The following is a 23,402-nucleotide window of genomic DNA, read 5'->3' as shown; positions in this document are numbered from 1 at the left end:
ATGTAAATGACTAGCAGATGACATCTGGAATAGATTTGTTTTCATCTAAAACAGACATGATTAAAGTTCAGGTGGGAAAAAGCATGACAATTAAGTACGTTCACTTTTTAAAGGGCAAAATGCATTGCACTGCATTAATGTTGCTGCGTAGGTGAACGAATTTTATCTAACCTGCCAACAATGATTATTCACTTACACTTCTGCTGAATAAATGTCCACTGAGTCCCGGACAGGCCTGGTCTGCAATGTAACAATCAACAAGTCACAGACAAAAGTAACTCAGCTAAAGCCATTTTAAGAATATGGACATTAATTATGATTGCATGAATGAGTTCAAACTAAATTTGTTAACATCTACAGTTGCTGAAATTGCTTTTTGGGTACATATTCCAAATGAAAGTCTGCCTTTAAAATTCAGAGTTTTAGCTAGCATCTCACTAAGACTTCCCTTGATATCTAGATTTAAAAAAAAAAAGGAATTTATAAATTGTCAGTGTATACTGAACAGAAAACCTTGTAAAACAGCAATAAAATAAAAGGACTGATTGGTTTTAACACAAAGCAAAGCCTTGTAAACCTAGCAGACAGATAAAACTGCCAATAGAACCACAATTTTAAATGTGAGACTTTATTGAAGTGGTAAATTAGTGTAAGGAAGTGTTTTAAATCAGTTTATTAGTCTTCATGGTCACCTCAGTTGACTAGCAGTAGTAGAAGAAATAGAAAGGAAAAAAAAATAAGTAGAAATCCACTGAAAAAGTTGGAATTTGAGGTGAATAAAGCATACAGATAATTTCCTTTATTAAAGAACAACAAGAAAAACAACAAGCAAAAACTATGTTATGCGTCCTGGAAGATAAGTCAGTAGAAGAATGCTCAAAGCCAATTTGACGTTTATGTTTCAGAGCAAGAAAAACAGAATTTAAACTTTGTTTCAATACTCTCTATTAAAAGTATCAATAACAAAGAGAGAGAAAGAGAAGGTAACTATTTTAATTCTGCCCTCAGCTCTTCTGTCATCTACCAATAGTCAACAATACTTGTGAAAGAAAACAACATGCAAGAAACAAAAGGAAGCATGGATAAGAAAAAAAGTCTCAATCATGTCACAAGTGAAACAATATAAAATGGGGTAAAAAAAACCTACAAAATCCTATAATGGCTACATTGAGATAAATTATAAGGACAAATGGGCAGTCATACAGCCCTAATTCAGGACAAGATATGCACTGTTCATATCACATTGTTTTCCCCATTTCTTACACAGTAGCCATTAATAACTACCTTTACATGCAAAAGCATGTCATGGAAGTCTAGTAGAAGTTAGAAGTCTTTGTTCAAAAGTAGAATAACAAACATGAATATGAAACATGTAACAGGAAGGGAAAAAGAGCTGTAAAAAAAGGAATAAAAGTATAGTAAATTAAGCTATTTTTGTTTAGGAATTTAATTCACTTGTGTCTAACCCATTCAAAAGCTCTAGGGAAAAAAAAAAATATATATATATACATATGCAGGCATTTTCCAAATAAAGTTGTAGGCTTCTGACTACAAAAAATATCAAAATAAGTTCCATAATATTTTGAAAGATTAATATGCATAATATGCCAAATATCACCATTTTGAACTGACTTTAGTCATAAATACCTTGAACCGTAATGTATTTATGCAGTCAATGTAGAAGACAGGTTCCAAAGTGTTAGTAAAAAAAAAAGTTTAAGAAGTACATTTGTGCTAAAAAATTCTTGCTTGTATACATGGAAAATAAATCCAAGAAATATAAGCATAGGTCTAACCTATTCGCAGGATTCTACAGCTGGTGACCTGTGTGCTAACCGATTTTCTCAGAAAGCGGTCACGTTTCAATATCCTCCCAAGGTTCTGGTGTCTGCGCACGGAAAAAATGCAGATCTGGTATCATTTCTCCCAGTCCTCACTCTAGGAAATCCTCTCTCACCTTAAAAACTTAGCCTGGCAATATTGTCTCTAGGGAATATCCACAATTTACCCTAAATCTCATTGAAATACTTTACTATTTAACCATTGACAAGTTATAATTTAGATATTATACAATAAAACTTTGTTGTTCTTTGTTTTGTTTTGTTTTGTTAATTCCAGAGTACAAAAACATGAAACTAAGGAAAAAAAAAAACTTGTAAATTAATGACTCTGTTATGGGAATTTCAGGCTTTTGTAATTGAAGTATTTGAACTGGTTGCCTTCTGCGGCTAACATGTCCCACATGTTTTGTTTTTACCCCCTCGCACAGTCAGGCAGAGCCACAAACAGCACGTGGCTTGTTAGAGGGACCACTGCACAAGGACCCCAGCAGACCCAGCTGTGGGATTTGAACCTCCACAAGTGGCAAACAGCAGAAGCAAAACATTGCCCTTGATCTGAGCAAGGCAACAGAAATGGAGATTGGTTCCTGTGATTTGAAAAGAAGTGTTTGGTGGTTCAGGACAATAGGATTTTGTTTCTGTGATCAAACTATTAAACTTTGACTGTTTGTTTCCTTCAAGATACTGAGTCCATTCAGATGGTTAGCCACTGTGACAATGTATATTTCTGGAGTAAACTGATCACATTGTCTTTTTCCTGACTTTCAGTAGAGTACATATGACACTCACCCCTATACTTGGATTATTTATGCTTGGCTATAGTTCACAGTAAAATCATAAATCCTGAACCACAGGGACATGTGCTGCACTCATTGTGTGTCCCACACAACTAAAGCAAGGGGTATTCTATAAATAGTTACCATATAATACAGTTGTGCAACAGCCTGGGGGTATTCATACTGAAGATGTAATAATGTAGTCTGGTTCAGGAGCCAGTGCGCTAATGAATGCAGTTGACTTGATATATATGTACTGCATTTTCTGATGGGAAGTTTCTGGTATACAAAAAAGTAACACCCGAAATTTGAAAAACAACCGCCATGTAAAACTCCAAAACACTTGTGCTACTTTCATTAAGACTTCTCCACAACAACAACAAAAAAAATCATTGTTTATCCACTGGGGGTTTTAACAATATTGATGAAATTGTTTAACTTTGATTGGGTTTTCCAGCCTCTAGTAGGTGTTTCAAAACAACGTGTAAGCAGAATATGACTAGATTGACTGCTTTCATAGGTAAGAATGCTGCAGGCTTCACCAAAATAAACTCTTAGAAATTTCACCACTATATTCGATATTTACAGAACATCTAATGTATGTATGATGAAATTCTATTTTTCTAAAGGCAAAATCAATACTTTCTGTGATCTATAAAAGATATATAAAAACTAAGTTTAAAACAGCACTATGCCATAGAGAGGGAGGTATGCATGTGCTTGTATTGCATCTTAATGTTGAAAACTATTATTTAGGGAGAAGTCATTTTATTTTTAATTGCATAAATTAATTTTGCATGTGGGCAGTTGTGTTTCATTAACTAAGAGGCTACTGACCTGAGTATACTTTATAACACATTAAAGGCATCAGTGGAAATTTTTTTCAATAAAGGGACTTTTTCCAAGAAAGGAGACCTTACAAAGGATCTCTTGGAGATCAGGGCACTCTGTTCATCTCTACAATTCCCTGTAAAGAATACATATAGTAGGCACTTAATAATTATTTGTGAATGAAAGAATGCATAATGAAGATTTACAATGCTCCTTAAACATTAACACTAAGTTAAATTAAGTTCACCATGCTCTGTAAAATGAGAAGCCAGAACAATAAACATAGTTTAGAAAGATTTCAATAAGAAAGACCAATAATTGACTTGTTTTGCTACCATTAAGAGAGACTGGGAGAAGAAGTTCCCTTTCTGAATTCATAATTTAGAGTCTACAATTATGCTTGTGTTTTGGTAGAACAGTCATTTTTCTCAGGTTTTTATCTAGAAGTGGAATTGCTCAGTCATAGCGAAGATACATCTAAGTTTAGTGGATACTGTTGAAGAGTTTTCCAAAGTGGTGTATCAGTTACACTCCTACCAGCAAGGTAATAAATGATATTTCTGGGTTTTAATGTGAATGCCCTAATGACTAATAATACTGAACACCTCCCTAGTCAGTGGCCATTTGGCTATTCTCTCTGAAGTGCTTAGCCACGCTTTTTATCTCTACTCTAAAACATAATTCGTCTTACCAGTTTTTGAGAGTTCTTATTATATTCTGGACATACTCTTTTGTTGATTATATATTTAATTAAAAAGTCATTTTGAATACTTTACTGGGTTTTTTTCAGAATTCTTTTTTATATGACTGACATAATTTTCTTGATTTCTTTGGTGCACATATTAGCAGTGCCATCCAAACAAACTAAAAAAAAGAAAAGTTATTTCAACGAGTTTTGTAACATACATGAATGTAATTAATATTTCCTCAAAACTTGAAATATGTCATTGGTAACAGAGTCCAGCAGTAGTTAGAAACAGGGTAAGATAATGGGTAATTGAAGCTGAAGGGATACAGACTGTGCAACAGGACTAGATACAAAAACTCAAAAATGGACAGCACAATAATACCTAATTGTAAAGTAATCATGTTAAAACACTGAATGAAGCTGCATCTGCGCTATAGGGTTTTTTCTTTTTTTTTTTTTTTTTTTACTATTATTACTACTTTTATTTCTTTTCTCTATATTAACATTTTATATCTTTTTCTGTTGTGTTGCTAGTTCCTCTAAACCAATGCAAATGTACTAAGAAACGATGATCATGCATCTATGTGATGGTGTTAAGAATTACTGAGTGCATATGTAGAATGGTATGATTTCTAAATGTCGTGTTAATTTTTTTTTCTTTCCGTTAATAAAAAAAAAAAAGAGAGCACTATTTAGCAATAAATATGCATCTTAGATGTTTGTTTTCTAAAGAAATATTAATCTTTTGTTTAGATTTTTAATTGTTTTTTTACTCTAAAAACGGTACTATTATTAACCAATTTTTTATTTATGCAAAAATATTGGTAGCACAAATGAAACAGAAAAGCCTATTAGAATGACGCAAAAGTATCAGAAAAATCAATCACATAAAAGCCTTATTTCTTACTCCTTATTACCACATGGGTAAGTCATTGGTAGATCATTGCCACTTTCAGAAGTCCAAACTAATTTTCTCAGGTATCAATATCGTGTCTTAGAAAAAGAGTTTTTTTTTCTTAAGTTATAATGAAAATTCCAAAATAAACCCTATCACCTAGCTTTGTTGACCATCAACATTTTGCCATTCTTTGGATGGCATTCTTTTAATCTCAATCTTTCATGAATCCTAAAAGAAACTTATAATCAGTGGTAGAAGATTCAGGTTCATTTACTATTTCTGGACCTTTGAAAAACTCCATATTCTCCACTCAGAGTGAGAGAGTTCAAATGTAGTGGACTGAACTCAGGGAAATAGCTTATTTTCTCAATTCCAGTGTTTTGAGTTCTCTTCATTTCGGAAACAAGTCAGAATATCAAACCGGAAGGAGACCTCCGGAGGTATTGTCCCATGTAATTGTTTTCTCCATGACCTAGAAATTGCTGAACTATTGACAGTCATAACAACATAAGTGGATATTAAAAGCACTACACTAAGTAAAGAGGCCACACAGAAAGGTCTCCATACTATGTGACTCCATTTTTATGAGAATTGTGGAAAAGGTAAAATTTAGCATATCAAATTATGTCAAATTATCATATATGCTCTTACTACATTGATAAGTCTCATATGCTCAGATAAGTAATCCTCTTTTTGAAAATTTCATAATATCATCAGAAAAGTACCCTTCTAAATTGTTCTGTGAAACACAAACATGCAAAATCTCTACTTAAATTTTCATTCAATACAGATTTCAATTCATTTTTAGGTATAAGGTTAATATATAAACATTTTCGATTATAGAACAAGACAGGTTCCTCTCCCCATGTAAAAAAGGAAGTAAATCCCATGCCACTATTCATTATTGAAAAATAATGCTGTGGTTTTGCATAATTAGATTTACATACTAAAATATTTTGCAATCCTTTGCAATAGGACATATGCAAGAATATTTTAAATAGTATAATTTCAAAAATGACATTTGATTTTAGGTTTTGATGGTTCTTAATAGTTATGTTTATTTATTCTGGGGAAGTCAGACACATTCCCAGCAGCCATCTCCCAGTCTTCACTCTCCCGCAAACCCCTTTTGTATGTGTTCTGACGTTTCAGTCTGTTTCTATTCCATAACCTGGGGGAGATGTTATGCCTAATGAAAAGACCCAAGAAGACCTATCTGAGTATAAGTAATAAGAGGATTAGTTATACTCGGATAGCAGAGTATCTCTCCCCTCTGATGCAAAGTAGGGTGCACAGACCTGCCATCCACTGGCCCTGACCTGAGCAGTTTGGCTTCCCCAGGAGAGAAGCCATGATGGAAAATCTTCCCCTGCCTTGCTGGACACATTATGCTGTGTAAGCAATCATTGTGTGCATAGGCTGAAAGTTTCTGTTGAGTCTGAGCCTGTGCTCTCATGATCCACCTTTCAGCCACTTGCTCCATAGAATTTGGCAGAGTGAGCAAGATGCATAGGGGCATATGCAGTGCGTTGATTGTTTGGCTGGGGCTTTTTGTTGTTGTTGCTCCTGCATGCTTTTTTTTTTTTTTTTACAAGATCATCTTGGCAAATACAGGACTCATTGCTTGGTGGGCTAAACTGAGGGGCTGCTGGAAAGGAGTAGTTGGCGATGCAGCCTCTGTAGGCACACCATGCCCTCAACCTGGCTTTCACAGGGCTCTTCAGGGAGTCATGAACATTTTCCCACCTGGGTGACAAGCCCTGAATTCCACCTAAGCCTTGGTATAACACGGAGGAAGCTGTGGGACTACTGTGACAACTGGGGTTGACGATGATATTCAACCACTGCCAGAGGGATCAGACCCTCACCACTTTTCGTGTAGCAGTGGGACATGAATGATTTTATTATAAAGGGCCCCAGGATTGGGACAACCAGCTAGTTCTCCTCGTCACCCCAGCTTCCCTTGGGAGACACAACTGAATAAGTTCATCATATCCTCCTTCCTTGGTTTAGAGGTTCCCATGCTAGGAGAGTGACCACAGTGGTGACTAGCAGGAGAGCAAGGCTGGAGGGTGGTGGGCACATACCTGTTAATCCAGTGGGTCCTAGAACCCCAACTAGCCAAGCTATGTTCTTGTATCTACTTGAGCAAGGAGTTCCAAAGAACAACCACAGACAGACTCTCCAATGGGGAACTCTAGGAAAAATGTAAACTAGAAAGAGGACAATCTGCCCCTGCCTGATCCCTCTCCCCACAATCCCCAGATACAGGCAATAGAAGAGGAGGTAGAGTCTGTAGATCTTCTACTTCTCCCTTCAACCCAACTAATGAGTCTGGCCCCTAGAAGGGACCTCTCTACTCAGACTTGACTAAATTAAAAATGTCTAGTAATGGGAACCTTGGCTCCAGTAATCCCCCAGGGGCAAAGGCCATATGACCTGATGTATGTACAATTTGGGGGCAGTGAACAAACCTTTATGGTACTTTTGGATACAGTTGCCCAGGTCACCATTATCACAGGAGATAAAGAGTGGAGGGAACAGTGAATAGTGTTGGGAGGTTTCAACATGCCTATAATAGCCCATCATGGATAGTGAAAATGGCAAGTGGAACACGGTGGTCAAATACCAGAGCTTGAATGCCCTAATGTCCCCTTTGACAACCAAGGTCCCAGACATTATGCTACTTGCATATTGGCACAAGCATATTCTTCATCTTGGAATCCTCCTAGCACTTCTATATCAGATGACATGGGCGGGTATGGAGAAAGAGCACACTGGGGTATGGAGGAAGAGCAGGCTCCGTAGGAGGTAAAAGCAGCTGGTCGAACTGGGAAATCTGGAGCCTGGATCTCTGTTCAAGTTGTAGGTTTCTGCCACCTGGACCTGCAATGCTTGTTCCCTCTAGCAGAGGAAGAGAATAACAGGAATCTACAAACCCCTGATTTGGGGCCAGGAGATTCCCAGAAAAAGCACTCCTCTTCCTTTAAGAGCCAACTCCCTGAGTGCTGCTGAGCTCTGATGGAAACAGAGGGGATTGCCGAGGACTCTCAGGCCCTCTTGAGGCCAAAGATCCCCATCGCATCCTGGGTGGTCAGATTGCTCACCCAGGTGGTGAACAATAACAGAGACGCCTAAAATGAAGGTCATACATTAAAGATCATGCTCATCTGAGCCTCAAGGGAGTGGTACACTTGAAAGAGCAGGTGGCAGCGTGACCCTCAACAGTTATCCAGTTGCAACACCAGATAAGGGCCTTTCCCTCTCTGCATTGGCATTCTGGAGATCCTGACTCAGGAATGTCCCATCAGAAGTTCAGTACTGTTTCACTTGATAGATTGACCAAGCTGAAGCCATCTGCTGTCCATCAGGCAGCAGCCACCTTTCCCTGTCCTAGGGCAAACTATCTGCCACATCCTGCAATGGGCTGAACTGCAAATGGTTATCTTAACCATGGAACACCTGGATCCAAGGGCCCCTATGTATCTATTTATTAACTTGCATGCCATTGCCAAAGGCTTAGCAGTCTGTTCAGGTTCCTGTAGGGAATATGATTGGAGAATCAAAAGTTCCCCGGGGTGGAGAAGGAACCTTTGAAGACAATTGGTGGCATGGAGAGGCACTGTTTATGTTATCCATGTTGATACACCTGATAAGGGCCCATACTACAATGAACGCCATTGGAATGAGCTGGCTGATTAAGGATGTACCCAGCTGCTTTTCACACCTGATGAGGCTGGCGATCTTCCTGGGAAAGAAGTAGAGGAGCTGCCATCCTCTGACCCCAAACCAAGCAGTTTGACTTCCCCAGGAGATAAGCCATAAGGGGATCTCTTCCCCTCCTCTTTTGGACCCTTTGTCCCATGTAAGTAATAAAGTGGTCATTTGCTGAAAGTTTCTGCTGTGCCTGAGCCTGTGTTCCCCTAAGTCACTGTGCAGCAACTCATGTCAAAATGAAGCCATGAATTTCAATGATTACAAGTCTTCTAAGATTCCCAAAACAAGAAATCTGTTACACACAAGAAGGAAAAGATACAATTTTTAAATCAACTCTTCCGAATTTCTAGACAGCCCATGCTTTCATCTCTATGCCCACCCACTTATTCAGAGATATCTTAACTTTCCAGAGGAGACATCTGTAGCTGATTTCCTCTTTTTGTATTTTTCTATTCAAATAAAAGAAAGTCAGTGAATTCAAAGCATACAGTGGCAGGAGAAATTAACTTACAGATCTGGGTATAATTTAGAGCATGCACTTTTGGGTTTGGCTGATCTTAAATGTACAGATTTATCCATTTCATCTTTCTTAATGTCTTCTTTATTATACTACATATGGAAATGTCAATGAAAACTATTAAACTAGAAAATACTTTATGAAAGTCATAAAATGTTAGTTTGTATTACATTTCAATAAAAAATTATGGCTAATCCAAAGCACTGTTCATTATCTCACTCTTTTTCTAGTTCACTTCTTGTGATACTCAGTGGAAGCCCTGTGGGCATCTGAAAGGTCATTTCTAATATACACCAATAGACAATGTGGATGGGAGGGAGCCTGTGAGTGGTGGTATAACTGTTTCCATATGGAGAAATAAAACATACCATTTCATCTCTAGTGAAAATCATAAAAACAATGCAGGTATGAAAGGGTGAACTCTACTAATAAACAGGAAAAGCATTCTGTTAAGTTCTTTAAAACAGGTGAGAAGTGACTAAATTAAAAACAGAAATAACTCTACAGGGACATTATCACAAACTACATATTTTTCTTCAAATTACCTTGTAGAAAAACACGTTTTCGTTTTCCATAAATGTTTTCCAAACAATGTTTTCTTAAATTTGGTTAGCACTTTCTCCTTAGAATTAGACACAGATCATTTCTCAAAGATCCTTCATCTTTGGAAAGATACTTACCAACTACTCAAAGCATGAATGAGGGGCTAGAAATGTAAAAGTACCTGATTTTACCCTAAGATGTCATGAATGGCAGAATGAGAGCTTAGGAGCTAAATTCAAATTTTAAGAAATAAATCTATATTTCTATATACCTTCTCTACAACTGTACTATTCATACCTCCTGGAACCATAACCATAAAATAGGAACAAATGAAGAATTATGGGATTCAGAACATAAGAAATTAACTACAGAGGTATTAAGAGATTATCAGCAATATATCACATCTTAAAATGCTTACAGAAAGTTTTAATGCTTATCTGAAAAGCAAATTAAAAAATCAAGAAACATCAAAGTATAGAGAAAAAGGTAATTTTGCAGTCAGTTTTGATAAAGTGGTTCATCTTACCTCTGCCACCAGTTGCCGAAGAGATGGTGATGCTACAGGATGTAGACTTGAGTTGCCCCTTATGGGACTATGGAGGCTAACATAAGCCACAGCATTTTTCTGCAGAACCTCCTTGAATTCCTGAAATCCAAAATCTATCTTTAATATAGATTAAAAATAACAGTTGCTATGTTATTAGTTAAATGTTGCATAATAAACACTTACTACTTAAAATCATTATATTACATGGCACTTTTCAAACGCAATCCTGTATGATTTAATAGAGTACATAAAACTCATAAAAGGATTTTAAATAAGGGTGATGAGGAGTTAGAATATGGCATATTGCGAAATAATTTAAAGTGTATTCCTGACAAAAGTTGCATTTTAATAGAATATGTTCTTACACTTAACATAGTTTGAAATTCAAATTTAAAATAGACAGTAGAATATTTGCTTCAGTGATAGCACTTAACTTTATATCACTGAATTAGAGAACAGATGCATATAAACTGGTTGTCATTGATAAAACCAGTCCTTTCCTTTGAAGCAATGAGCTACTTTTTGCACAAGTGGCTCTTTATCATGAGAAAAATGAAGCATAATATAATTGTGTCCCTGCAGATATTACCTGAAATCAAGCCTTATTAATTCATGCATATTAGTAGCATAAAATGATTCAGTAGAAAATGTTTCAACTTTTTTTCACTTCTATGAACTTCTACTCCCTAAAATTGAAGACAACTGATCCTTCTAATAAAGTACCACTAAGAAATCCCTCTCTTTCTTGCACAAATATTTATTGTTTATAATGGTGGTAGATCTAGAAAAATATCCCATAAACTGTGTTACCTCATGTCTTGGAAAAGTATTTTTCTTCTTTCCAACACTGTTACATGAAAGACAACAAGGACTTGTAAACCTAGCACATCAGTAATGCTACCACTCTTACATTGAAAATTCAGCTATACCTCCAGAGGAGAAGTGAAGAGACAATTCATTTTATTATATTAAGAAATATTTTTGGGGGGATATGTTAGATGCTCAGGATCACATTTCATTCTTTTTCCATGTGAATATCCCATTATTGCAGCATCATTTATTGAATGGTTGTTGCTGTTTTCTTTCTTTGTTTGCTTGTTTGTTTATTTTTGGGAAGTGCACGGACCAGGATTTGAACCAAGGTCTCCTTCATAGCAGGCAAGAATTCTACCACTGAACAACCCTTGCATCTCCATATTGAGAAATATTTTAAATGAACATAAATGATTAATTTTAGGTTTGAGTATTAAACATAAAATCCCTTTTAAAAGTCTCCTTCCTTAAACATTAGGTAAAAAATTCTTCTATTTACTAACTACCACATGGCACTGTTTAATTCCCCCTTAATGTCTATTAAATTCTTATGAGAACTTCATGAGATAAGGCATTAGTGTACTCATTAAAGGAAACTGAATCTTAGAGAAGTAAAATTTGTCTAAGAGCACATGGTTTAGGGCAGAGAAAGACTTTAAACTTGGACTTCCTTGAGCCTATGAAAAATAAATTCTTTACTGAAGGAATGATACATTTTAAACTAAAGCAACTAGTTAGTAAAATGTTATGATTTTTCTCAAGGACCGTTATTGATATTGAGTTACTTCTCTAATAATTATAGCACTATAGCTCCCATTTTAAGTTTATGACTAATATCACCTAATTCTCTTAATTTCAACTCTAAGTTTTAAGGGGGGTTCTTTGTAAGCAAAACACAAAATTAAATAGGCCAGCATAACTGGTCAACAAATGCTTGCCTCACTCACCTTCATTAGGGAATGTATTTAGAACATGAATCAGTTTCAGTCTAAATATTTTTTTTCATAATCAGGGATAATTTCAATGAGTAGATAGAAAAAGAAAATTAATAGTATTCTAAATTCCTCTTCCACCATATAGCTACAGTATGGCTCACAAACTGCACTGAAATAATCTTTTAGACAAAGTAAATTAAAAAAATACATTCTATGAGTCAATAACCAAATCTGTATATTATTTTCCACTATGATTACTCACATGTCTTTGTCCCTCTAATCATGAAACAAGTCAGAAACTGACTACACATATAATATCTCACCAAATATACATATATAAATATTTTAAGACAGTGGTAACCATGATCCCCAATCTTCAAGTCAGAAGAACTTTTTTCTCATAAACATTTCTCCCTGTGGACTCCCATATTATATTAATTGTATTATTAGCATCTGTTGACTAAGAAAATATAAAATTTCCAAAAAAGTATCATAATTCAGTGAAACGTAATCATGGATATATAATATACCACAAAAAAACCCTACTCAATTTGAAAAAAAAAATGTGTTGACATACATGCAAAATACTGCACAATGTTGATTAAATTTATAGGTTGCATAAACTTAAGCCAGGAACTATTAGTGTTAGACAAGCCTATTTTGAGAACTGTGTAAAACAAACTGTATTAATTTAGGATTAACATCAATTCATTGTGAAAGTTATGCAGATACCTAGAAGGCTGTATGACATAGTGGAATAATCTTTGGAATTTGAAAAGAATCCTTAAGACATTTTCTTAAAATAAATCCATTTTATAGGAACACTGAAGCATTGCTTTTCTTATGATAAAAGGATTTCTGAATTACAAACACAACCCAGAACACAAATACATCCCCCCCCCAAGTTTTTAAAAAATTTGTTTGCATCATTAAAGTACATTATGTGGAACAGAAACTTGAGGAGTTGACTCCGTTACAACATCTCCGGTCTTACCTAAAAAAATTACCAACTTAAAAAAGTTCTTTCGGCAGTGGAATTTCTTCATTTTAATTGTTATTTTGAATATGGGCCAAACATTCACACCAGTAATTTGATATGGAAAAGCATTCCAATTTGCAATGTGTGAATCTAGGAGAATTTTGCAGTGCAAAACTTTCTCATCTTTGAGATTTTATTTTCCTTCAAATTAAAAAGATACTATTTTACTTTGTACACATTTTGATTTTTTTCTTCTATATTCAAGATTATATTTAAAACATTTTATCCTTTTTTAAGCTCTTAAGTAGATTTAGACAAGAGAATTTCCCATTATATTTTTAGGATTCCTTTTTTTTTTAAGAAAACCGAGGAAATGAACAAATTAGAACATCAAATGATTTTACTTTCCTGCTTAAAATTGTGTAGATTTTTATCTCTGCATATTTTCATTCAACCTCATTTAAAAAATCATGACAGTAAATAGCATACTGTATCTAAGAGATTTACAAGGTTTTCAGTGATTATAATATGCCCCCAATTCAATTAGCAGCTGTTAAATTCCATTAAAAGTAAAATGTACCTGTGAGATGCGGACATTTCAAAAGCTTTTGATACTCACACACTCCAGTTAAGTTCTAAATGTACACCATTGCATGCTAGATTCTATTTGGAGAGAGGTTTCGTAACATACGTAAGTCTGTAGGTTGGGAAGAAGGAGACAGGGAGGTAGGGGTGGTGAGCCAGAAGGTTAGAGGGAGAGAAGAGGAAGGGGAGAGGGAGGGAGTAGGGGAGGATGGAATGAATGAAGGGAGGGAGGAAGGACGGAGGGAGGAAGGGTGAGAGGGAATATAAAGGAAAGGAGGAAGAAGAGAAGTAAGGAGGAAGGAAAAAGGTAGGTAGAGGGGAAAAGAATCTCTACACTGAGTCCAGTCTCCATATTATATAGATTAAGGTAAATGCTAATCATTATGATTAAGGTAAACGTGACGTAAAGGTTGTTAAGGTTATGGTAAACTAAATGTTATCTTAAGGTAAATATTAACAAACACTTAACACAGAAGATTAAGTTTCCGAATTCTAGATAATTCCCAGAATGTTTATAAAAAGAAAGTTAATGATACATATATCTTTGATCCCTTCTTGTCCAGTGCCTACCTACTAAGGAAAACCACAACCACCAGATAAACATTTCTGTGGGTATATCAGACTTTGTAGGATTCGTAGCAACAGGGAAAATATAGATGCAGTTCATAAAACAATTCACTGTGGTCTAAATATATTTCCTCCTTTTTATAAGCAATCTCAGCAAATTAGCAGATATGAGACCCTTATTGAACAGCACAGTCTTCCCTCAGCTTCAGCAGCTTTCCTCTGTCTACTTTAGTAAAAATAAGAAAGCACAGTATTTATACATATTTTACCTCTCCCCATTCAAATGAGCCAATGTTGCCAAAAGTAGTTCCTCCCCAGGAACAGAAAACAATAGTGCGGGCTGGTCTCCAGCCTCTCTTAACTTGTAACATCAAGGCCTGGATAAAAGCTGTGATGATGGCAGTGCTGCTGGCCCACTCTCGCCCATTATAAGTGTGTGCAGAATAGTGGTGGCTGCCAACTAGGACATATCGATCTGGAAATAAAAGGAAACAAGAGACATTACAACAAAATGTAAACCTTAACAATCAATGTAATGACATTTACATAATTCTATTGCAGAACTAAGCAAAAATTAAGCAGAATTGTTCTAATAATTAAGACTAATATTTTCCCCACTGTCTTGATTCACACAGCTGTGTATATCAAAGCAAAGGCAGCAGCTGAACCCAATTATGAATTCAAAGCTTTGATCCTTATTATTGTCCTTTGCAACATGCATATTAATAAATGAAGTATACAAATACGCTACAATGAAATCCTTACCTAACATATTTCTAGAAGCATAGAGGCAAAGTGCATATGCTTAGTAAATACTAATGAACTGTTAATACATTTGAAGAAGCAATTACTCAATAGTTATAAATATTTAAAATGTGTTAGGCATGTATGGATTTTGCAACAAATTGAGTGCTCAGGGAATTAATTAGAGCCTCCAAGTTATGGTTTTGGCACCTCTCCTTTCTCTGAAGAAAAGCCTATTCATGCTATCAAAAGTCATCCAACTGAACTTGCAGTTGACCAAAATGGCCACTATAAGTCATTACTGTAAGTCATTACAGGGTTTGCTCCCCCACAATTTGAAGACCTAGCATCAATAGGCAAAACCATCTTCCCCAAAACTCTGGAAAACAGCTAAAGGATTGTCATAAATGGCGAGTATCAAATCCAGAAAATGCAGCTTTAAAAATGATACCTGAAACTTGTGGCTCACTTGCCAACCCCCCAGCCCATCCCTATTGTGGGTCACTGGTTCTGGAGGGAGCAGGGTATCCGCTATGGGCATATTGGGGGGCCTGTATATCACTGCCAATCTATATGATGGTAGCCTCAACCAGGAAACTTTTCTCAGGGTTGTCCTCAAAAATTTTACCTGTAGGGAGTAGCAGCTTGGAGACAGCCTAGAAACTATGGAAACTGTTAAGACAAAGCAGCTTGTGGTAAAGGATTACCTGCTTTAAGTCATACAGTAAAGTGCCAAGGGGGGGGAGAAAGATATTTCACAGGGAGTAAAGGGGGCATTTAAATTCCTGTAAATGGTGAAATTCTAAAGGCCATGAGTAAACACAGAACCAGGAAAAGACAGACCAAGAAAAAACAGAGAGTACAATGCCCTTCACATTCACCTACTGCTTATCTTCTTGCTAGGAGAGCTAAACTCTGAAGGAGAGCACAACAGAGGCCCAATTTGTAAAGACTCTGAAAGTTGGATTTAATTGTTTGCATCAGTTTGTTTGGTTTTGTTAACTCCTGGCACTCCAGGAAATTTCTATTATATCATATCATACCATATCATATCATATCATATTTTATTTAATACTTTAAAATATTAAAATGTGCAGTGTATGGCAACATTGAATGGAGAAATAGACATTCCTAAATATTAGTTGGAGACTTCACTACACTGATCTCATCAATGGATAGAATATCTCAACAGAAGATCAATAAGGAAACAGAGATCTTGAATAATATAGTGAATGAATTAAACTCAACAGACATTTATAGCATACTGCACCCCCTCACCCCCAACAGGATATATGTTCTTTTCAACTTCTCATGGATCATTCTCCAGGATGGACCACATGTTGGGTAAAAAACAGGTCAATAAACTTAAAAAAGTATTGAAATTATACAAAATACTTTCTCTGATCATAATGGAATGAAGCTGGAAATCAATAACAGGCAGAGGACTGGAAAATTCATAAATATATGGAGGCTAAACAACACACTTTTAAAGAACCAGTGGCTCAGAGAAGAAATTACAAGAGAAATCAGTAAATGTCTTGAGTCAAAAGAAAATGAGCACACAACATATCAAAACCTCCGGGATGCAGTGAAGGCAATGCCAAGAGGAAAATGTTTTGCCCTAAATGCCTATATTAAAAAGAACGAAGAGCAGAAAGCATGGACTTAACTGTATGCCTGGAGGAACGAGAAAAAGAATAGCAAAATAATCAGACATCAAAAATCTCTGAAGAAAAAAAAAGTTCAGGACGAGACGGCTTCACCTGGGAATTCTATTCAGTATACCAGGAAGAATTAGTATCAATCCTGTTCAAAGCCTTCCAAAAAATTAAAGAGGAGGGAAAGCTACCTAAGTCACTCTATGAAGCCAGCATCACATTAATACCAAAGCCAGACAAAGATGTTATAAGAAAAGACAATTACACACTAATCTCTTTAATGACTATAGATGTCAAAATCCTCAACAAAGCAATTGCAAAGCAGAATCCAGCAGCACATTAAAGAGCTATACACCATGACCAAGTGGGTTTTACTCCAGGTATGGAATTCTGGTTCAACACAAGAAAATCAGATAATGCAACACACCAGATCAGCAAATCAAAGGGGAAAATACACATGACCATTTTGATTGATGCAGAAAAGGCATTTGAAAAAAATCCAAGATATTTTCTTCATGAAAAGACTTCGAAAGATAGGAATAGAAGGAAATTTCTTCAACATGATAAAGCATGTATATGAAAAATCCACAGCTAAAATCACACCCAATGGGGAAAGACTGCAAGTTTCCCTCTAAAACAGGAACAACATAAGATGCCTACTGTCACCACTGTTATTCACAATTATGCTAGAAGTACTAGCTAGAGCAATTAGGAAAGAAAAATTTTAAAAAAAACATTCAAATTGGAAAGGAAGAAGTAAAACTTTCGCCATTTGCAGATGAAATGGTCCTATATGTAGAAACTCTACAACAAAGCTATTAGAGCTAATAAACAAGTTCAGCAAAATGGTAGGATAGAAGATCAATGCGCTAAAATCAGTAGTACTTCTAAACATCAGTAATGAGCAATCTGAAGAAGAAGTCAAGAAAAAATTGCATTTACAATAGCAAACAAAAGAATTATTTATCTAGGAGTAAATTTAACCAAGGATGTAAAGGTCCTGTACACTGAAAACTACAAAATATTGCTAAAAGGAATCAAGGAAGACCTAAATAAATGGAAAGACATACGACGTTCATGGATTGGAAGATTAAATAAAGTTAAGATGCCAATTCTACCCAAAATAACTTACCGATTCAAGGCAATATCAATCAAAATCCCAACAACTTACTCTGCAGAAATAGAAAAAGCAATAACCAAATTCATTTGGAAGGGCAGGGAGCCCCAAATAGCTAAAAATATCTTAAGAAAAATGAAGTTGGCAATCTCAAATCTACTGACTTTAAAGCATATTATAAAACTACAGAGGTCAAAGTAAATTGGCACTGGCATAACAATAGGTCTACCAGCCAATGGAATCAGACTGAACACTCAGAAATAGACCCTCTCATTTACAGCAATTGATTTTTTACATGGCAGCCAAGTTCACTTAACTGGGACAGAACAGACTCTTTAAGAAAATGTGCTAGAAGAACTGAATATCCTATCTCACATCTTATACAAAAGTTAACCAAAAAAGGATTAAAGACTTAAATATTAGAGCTAAGACTCTTAGAAGAAAATGTAGTGAAATATTTCAAAGATCTTGTGGTAGGAGGTAGTTTCCTAAATCTTATACACAAAGCACAAACAATGAAAGAAAAACAATAGATAAATGGGATCTCTTCAAAATTGAAAATTTTTGTGTGTCAAAGGACTTTATCTAGGAAAGAAAAAGGCAGTCTACTCAATGATAGAACATATTTGGAAACCACATATTCAATAACGGTTTAATATCCAGAACACATTTTTTAAAAACCTACAAATCAATAAGAAAAAGACAACTCAATTTTAAAAAATGGGTAAACAACATAGACACTTTTCCAAAGAGGAAATACAAATGGCTAAAAAGCATATGAAAAGATACACAATTTCACTAGCTATTCAGGAAATTCAAAACAAACTACAATGAGATACCATTTCACATCTACTAGAATGGCCATTAAAAAAATAAAACATAAAACTACAAGTGCTGGAGAGAAAGTGGAGAAATAGGTTCACTTTCACTGCTGGTGGGAATGTTAAATGGTGTGGCCACTCTGGAAGGCAGGTTGGCAGTTTCTCAGGAAACTAAGTAAAGAATTACCATATGGTCCAACTATCCCCTTACAAGGTATATTCTTGGAAGAACTGAAAGCAGGGATATGAATAGATATTTGCACACCAATATTTATAGTCGCCTTATTCATGACTACCAATAGATGGAAACAGCCCCAATATCCACCAACTGATAAGTGAATAAACAAACCGTGGCATATACATATCATGGACTATTATGTAGCTCTCAGATGGAATGAAGTCATGATGCATGCAAAAATGTGGATAAACCTGGAGGACTTTATGTGCCAGAAACAAAAGGACAGGCATTGTATGCTATCACTAATATGAACTAACTATAATGAACAAACTCTGAGTTAAATTTGAGAGCATAGGTTATCAGGAGATAAAAAGAGAACAGAGATTGGGTACTTGATACTTTAGGAGTACAGAGTATTTAATAAGGTTGATTGAAAAGGTTTGGAAATAGCACAATAATGTGTGATGCTAGCACAATATTGTAAGTATAATGAACAAAACTGGGTGTGAGTATCATTGAAAGAGGAAGGGTCATGTATGTCACCAAAAGAAAAGCTAGGAACTGTAAAACTTATCAAAACCTAGACTGGCCAGTGATTGTGTTTAATTGTACAAATATAAGAAAGTTTTTATGTAAACTAGCACAAGTGTATGTTACTGTTACAAGGTGCTAATAATGGGGTGGTATATGGGAAAAATACAATGAATGCAAGCTAATGTCTATAGTGAGAATAACATTGTACTATTCTTTCACTAATTGTATCAAAGATGCCATGCAAAAGCTAAATGTCAATAAGAGCAGGATATGAGGGAGAGATATGGGATTCTTTTTTTTTTTTTTTTAAGAATTGGAAGTGTTCTTATATTGATTATGGTCATGAATGTATAACAATGTGACTAACCAGGAGTCATTGATTGTACACTTAGGATGGACTGAATTGAATGGAGTGTGAATAAAACTGTTTTAAAAATGTACAGTATTCAAGAAAACATTACAACACCCACATACACTAAAAGAAACAGGAAATAGTGACCCAACCAAAGCAACAATATAAAAATCCAGAAATCATCAATAAGGAAGAACAATCTTTGGACATAACAAAAACATCAAAAAAAAAAATAATAACCCTCAGTATGCTTAAAGAGATAAAGAAAACACAGAGAAGGCATTAAACTGTATCAGGAAAACATGAAAATCTCAATAAAGAGATATAAATTTTAAAAAGGAACCAAACAGAAATATTGAATTTAAGACCATAATAATTAAAATGAAAAAAAAAAAAAAAAACACTAGAGAGTTTCAGCAGCAGATTGGAGCTAATAGGAAGAAAGAATCAGTGAACCCGAAAACAAGATAATTGAAATGGCTCAGTGTGAGGAGCAGAAGGAATAACATAATTTTTTAAAAAGTGAACAGAGTCTAAAAGACCTGTGGAATACCAACAAGCAATACAATATATGTATTATGGGAGTCCCTGAAGCAGAAGAGAGAGAGAAGGTGGCAGAAAGAATATTCAAAGAAATAATTTTTGCAAAAAACTTCATAAAATTTAATGAAGACATAAATATGGACATTCAAGAAGCTAGATAAACTCCAAACAGGATAAACTGGAAGAGATCCATGAACATACATAGTAGGCAAACTGTTGAATGCTAAGGACAAGGGAAGACACTTGAAATCCCAAGAGAAAAAACAATGAGTTATATATCAGAGATTCTCAATAAGATTGAATACTGACTTCCCAATGAATTAGGAAGGCAAGAAGGAAGTAAGACAAAACATTTAAAATACTGAGAATAAAAACACATACAATTGCAAACCAACAGTTCTATATTTGGTAAGACTGTCTTTCCCAAAATGAGAGAGAGATTAAGATATTTTCAGATAAATAAAAGCTCAGGGAGTTTGTCACCACTTGACCTGCCTTATAACAATGCTAAAGAGAGTTTTCAGACTGAAAGAAAAGGACATTAGATAGTGGATTGAGCAACATAAAGAAATAAAGATATCTAAAAAAGGCAACTATATAGGTAACTATAAATACAGGAGTATCATATTATACTTTTTGGCATGTAACTCCATTTTTCACTTTTTTACAGGTTCAAAAATGCAAATGCACAAAATGATGAATTTATGGTTTGAGATGAATATATAAATTAATAATTAATAATTAATAAATTATTAATAATAAATAAATAAACAGATTAAAACAATTTTAAATATTGAAATAATATAATGCATCTTCTCTAATCAAATATTATGAAGTTAGAAATCAATAATGAGACAGAACTAGAAAATTCAGAAATATATGGAAATAAAAAAATACACTTAAAAAAACAATGAGTTGAGGAAGAAATCACAGGGGTAATTAGGAAATATCTTGAGGAAAATGAAAATGAAAACATAGCATACCAAAACTGATGGGTTGCAGCAAAGGAGTACTGAGAGGGAAATGTATAGCTCTAAATGTTTACATTAAAAAAAAAAAGATCTCAAATCAGACATCAAACCTAATAACAGAAGGATCTAAAAAAATAAGATAAAATTAATTCCAAAGCAAGCAGAATGAAGGAAATAATAAAGATTATGATGAAGATAAATTAAATACAGAATTAAAAAATTTAAAAAAAATAGAGAGAATCAATAAAATAAAAAGTTGGCCCTTTGAACAGATCAATAAAAACAACAAACCCTTAATCAGACTGACAGACTAAAAAAGGAAAAAGACCTAAGTAATTAAAAGGGGAAATGAAAGTGAGCCATCACTACTGACCCCACAGAATTAAAAAGGAATGTAAGAGGACACTAGAATTTTTGTATGCCAAAAGAAAAAAAAAAAAAAAATAGATACCCTAGGTGAAATAGAAACATTCCTAGAAACACACAAACTATCTACACTGTTTTAAGAAGGAATAGAAGATCTCAACAGAATAGTAACAAATGTAGAGATCAAATTTGTAATCAAAACCTCCCAACAAAGAAGAGTCAAGGATTAGATGGCTTCACTGGTGAATTTTACCAGACTATTCAAGAATCTTTACCACTAATTCTGCTCAAATTCTTCCAGAAAATTTGAAAAGGAGGGAATACTTCCTAAATAATTCTGTGAGGCCAACATCACCCTAATGCCAAAGCAAGGCTAATATCCCTTATGAATATAGGTGCAAATATCCTCAATAAAATACTAGCAACCAAATCCAGCAGCACATTAAAATAATTATATAACATTATCAAGTGGGATTTGTCCCAGGGATACAAGGGTAATTCTGCATGAGAAAATCAGTTGGTGTAATAAACCACATTAATAGAACCTAGGGAAAAAATTAAAAAATACATGTTCATCTTAACTGATGCAGAAAAAGCATTTGACAAATTCCAGTACCTCCTCTTTTTTTATTTTATTTTTTTAAATATCAAAAAAACACGTGACAAATGCAAACATTCCTCTTTTGATCATTCCGTTCTACATATATAATCAGTAATTCATGATACCATCACATAGTTGCATGTTCATCATCATGATCATTTCTTGGAACATTTGCATCTATTCAGAAAAAGAAATAAACAAAAGCAGAAAAAAATTATACATACCATACCTCTTAACCCTCCCTTTCATTGATCACTAACATTTCAAACTAAATTTATTTTAACATTTGTTCCCCCTATTATTTATTTTTATTCCATATGTTCTACTCATCTGTTGACAAAGTAGATGAAAGGAGCATCAGACACAAGGTTTTCACAATCACACAGACACATTGTGAATGCTATATCACTATTCAATCATCATCAAGAAACATGGCTACTGGAACACAGCTCTACGTTTTCAGGCAGTTCCCTCCAGCCTCTCCATTACATTTTGAATAACAAGGTGATATCTACTTAATGCGTAAGAATAACCCCCAGGATAACCTCTCGACTCTGTTTAGAATCTCTCAGCCATTGACACTTTGTTTCATTTCACTCTGCCCCTTTTTGGTTGAGAAGGTTTTCTCAATCCCTTGATGCTGAGTCTCAGCTCATTTCAGGATTTCTGTCCCATGTTGCCAGGAAGGTCCACACCCCTGGGAGTCATGTCCCACATAGACAGGGGGAGGGTGGTGAGTTTGCTTGTTGTGTTGGCTGGAGAGAGAAGCTACATCTGAGCAACAAAAGAGGCTCTCTTGGGGGTGACTATTAGGCCTAATTTTAAGTAGGCTTGCTCTATCCTTTGTGGGGTTAAGTTTCATATGAACAAACCCCAAGACTGGGGACTCAGCCTATAGCTTTGGTTGTCCACACTACTTGTGAGAATCCAGTACCTCTTCTTGATAAAAATACTTAAAACACTGAGAAATGTCCTCAAATTGATAAAAGGCATATAGGAAAAGCGTACAGCCAACATCATATTCAATGGAATCTTTCCTTTTAAGATCAGGAACAAGACAAGGATACTCACAATCCATCATTATTCAATATTATAATGAAAGTTCTAGATAGAGCAATTATATAAGAAAAATAAATAAAATCCACCCAAATTGGAAAGGAAAAAGTACAACTTTCACTATTTGCAGGTGACATGAAACTATATAGAGAAAATCAAGAAAAATTTCCCTACAAAGTCATTAGGGATAATTAATCAATTAAGCATAGTGGGGGTACATGATC

The 23,402-nt window shown here is 35.0% G+C and overlaps 1 protein-coding gene across 23 annotated transcripts in view; it reads right to left on the bottom strand.

Annotated features, from left to right (window-relative positions):
• Positions 1 to 23,402, bottom strand: part of NAALADL2 (N-acetylated alpha-linked acidic dipeptidase like 2) — a 1,514,274-nt gene that overhangs the window by 354,439 nt on the left and 1,136,433 nt on the right. For all 23 annotated transcript variants that reach the window (XM_077161086.1, XM_077161088.1, XM_077161081.1 and 20 more), the window contains 2 exons: positions 14,507 to 14,712; positions 10,338 to 10,457 (listed from right to left, as the gene is read on the bottom strand). In XM_077161086.1, the coding sequence (XP_077017201.1) occupies positions 10,338 to 10,457; positions 14,507 to 14,712 (326 nt within the window). The remainder of the gene's footprint in view (positions 1 to 10,337; positions 10,458 to 14,506; positions 14,713 to 23,402) is intronic.

This window comes from Tamandua tetradactyla, chromosome 5 (genome assembly GCF_023851605.1).
Source record: "Tamandua tetradactyla isolate mTamTet1 chromosome 5, mTamTet1.pri, whole genome shotgun sequence".
NCBI classification, from domain to species: Eukaryota; Metazoa; Chordata; class Mammalia; order Pilosa; family Myrmecophagidae; genus Tamandua; species Tamandua tetradactyla.
Note: the sequence above shows the minus strand (reverse complement) of the source record. Positions and strands in the feature narration are given on the sequence as shown.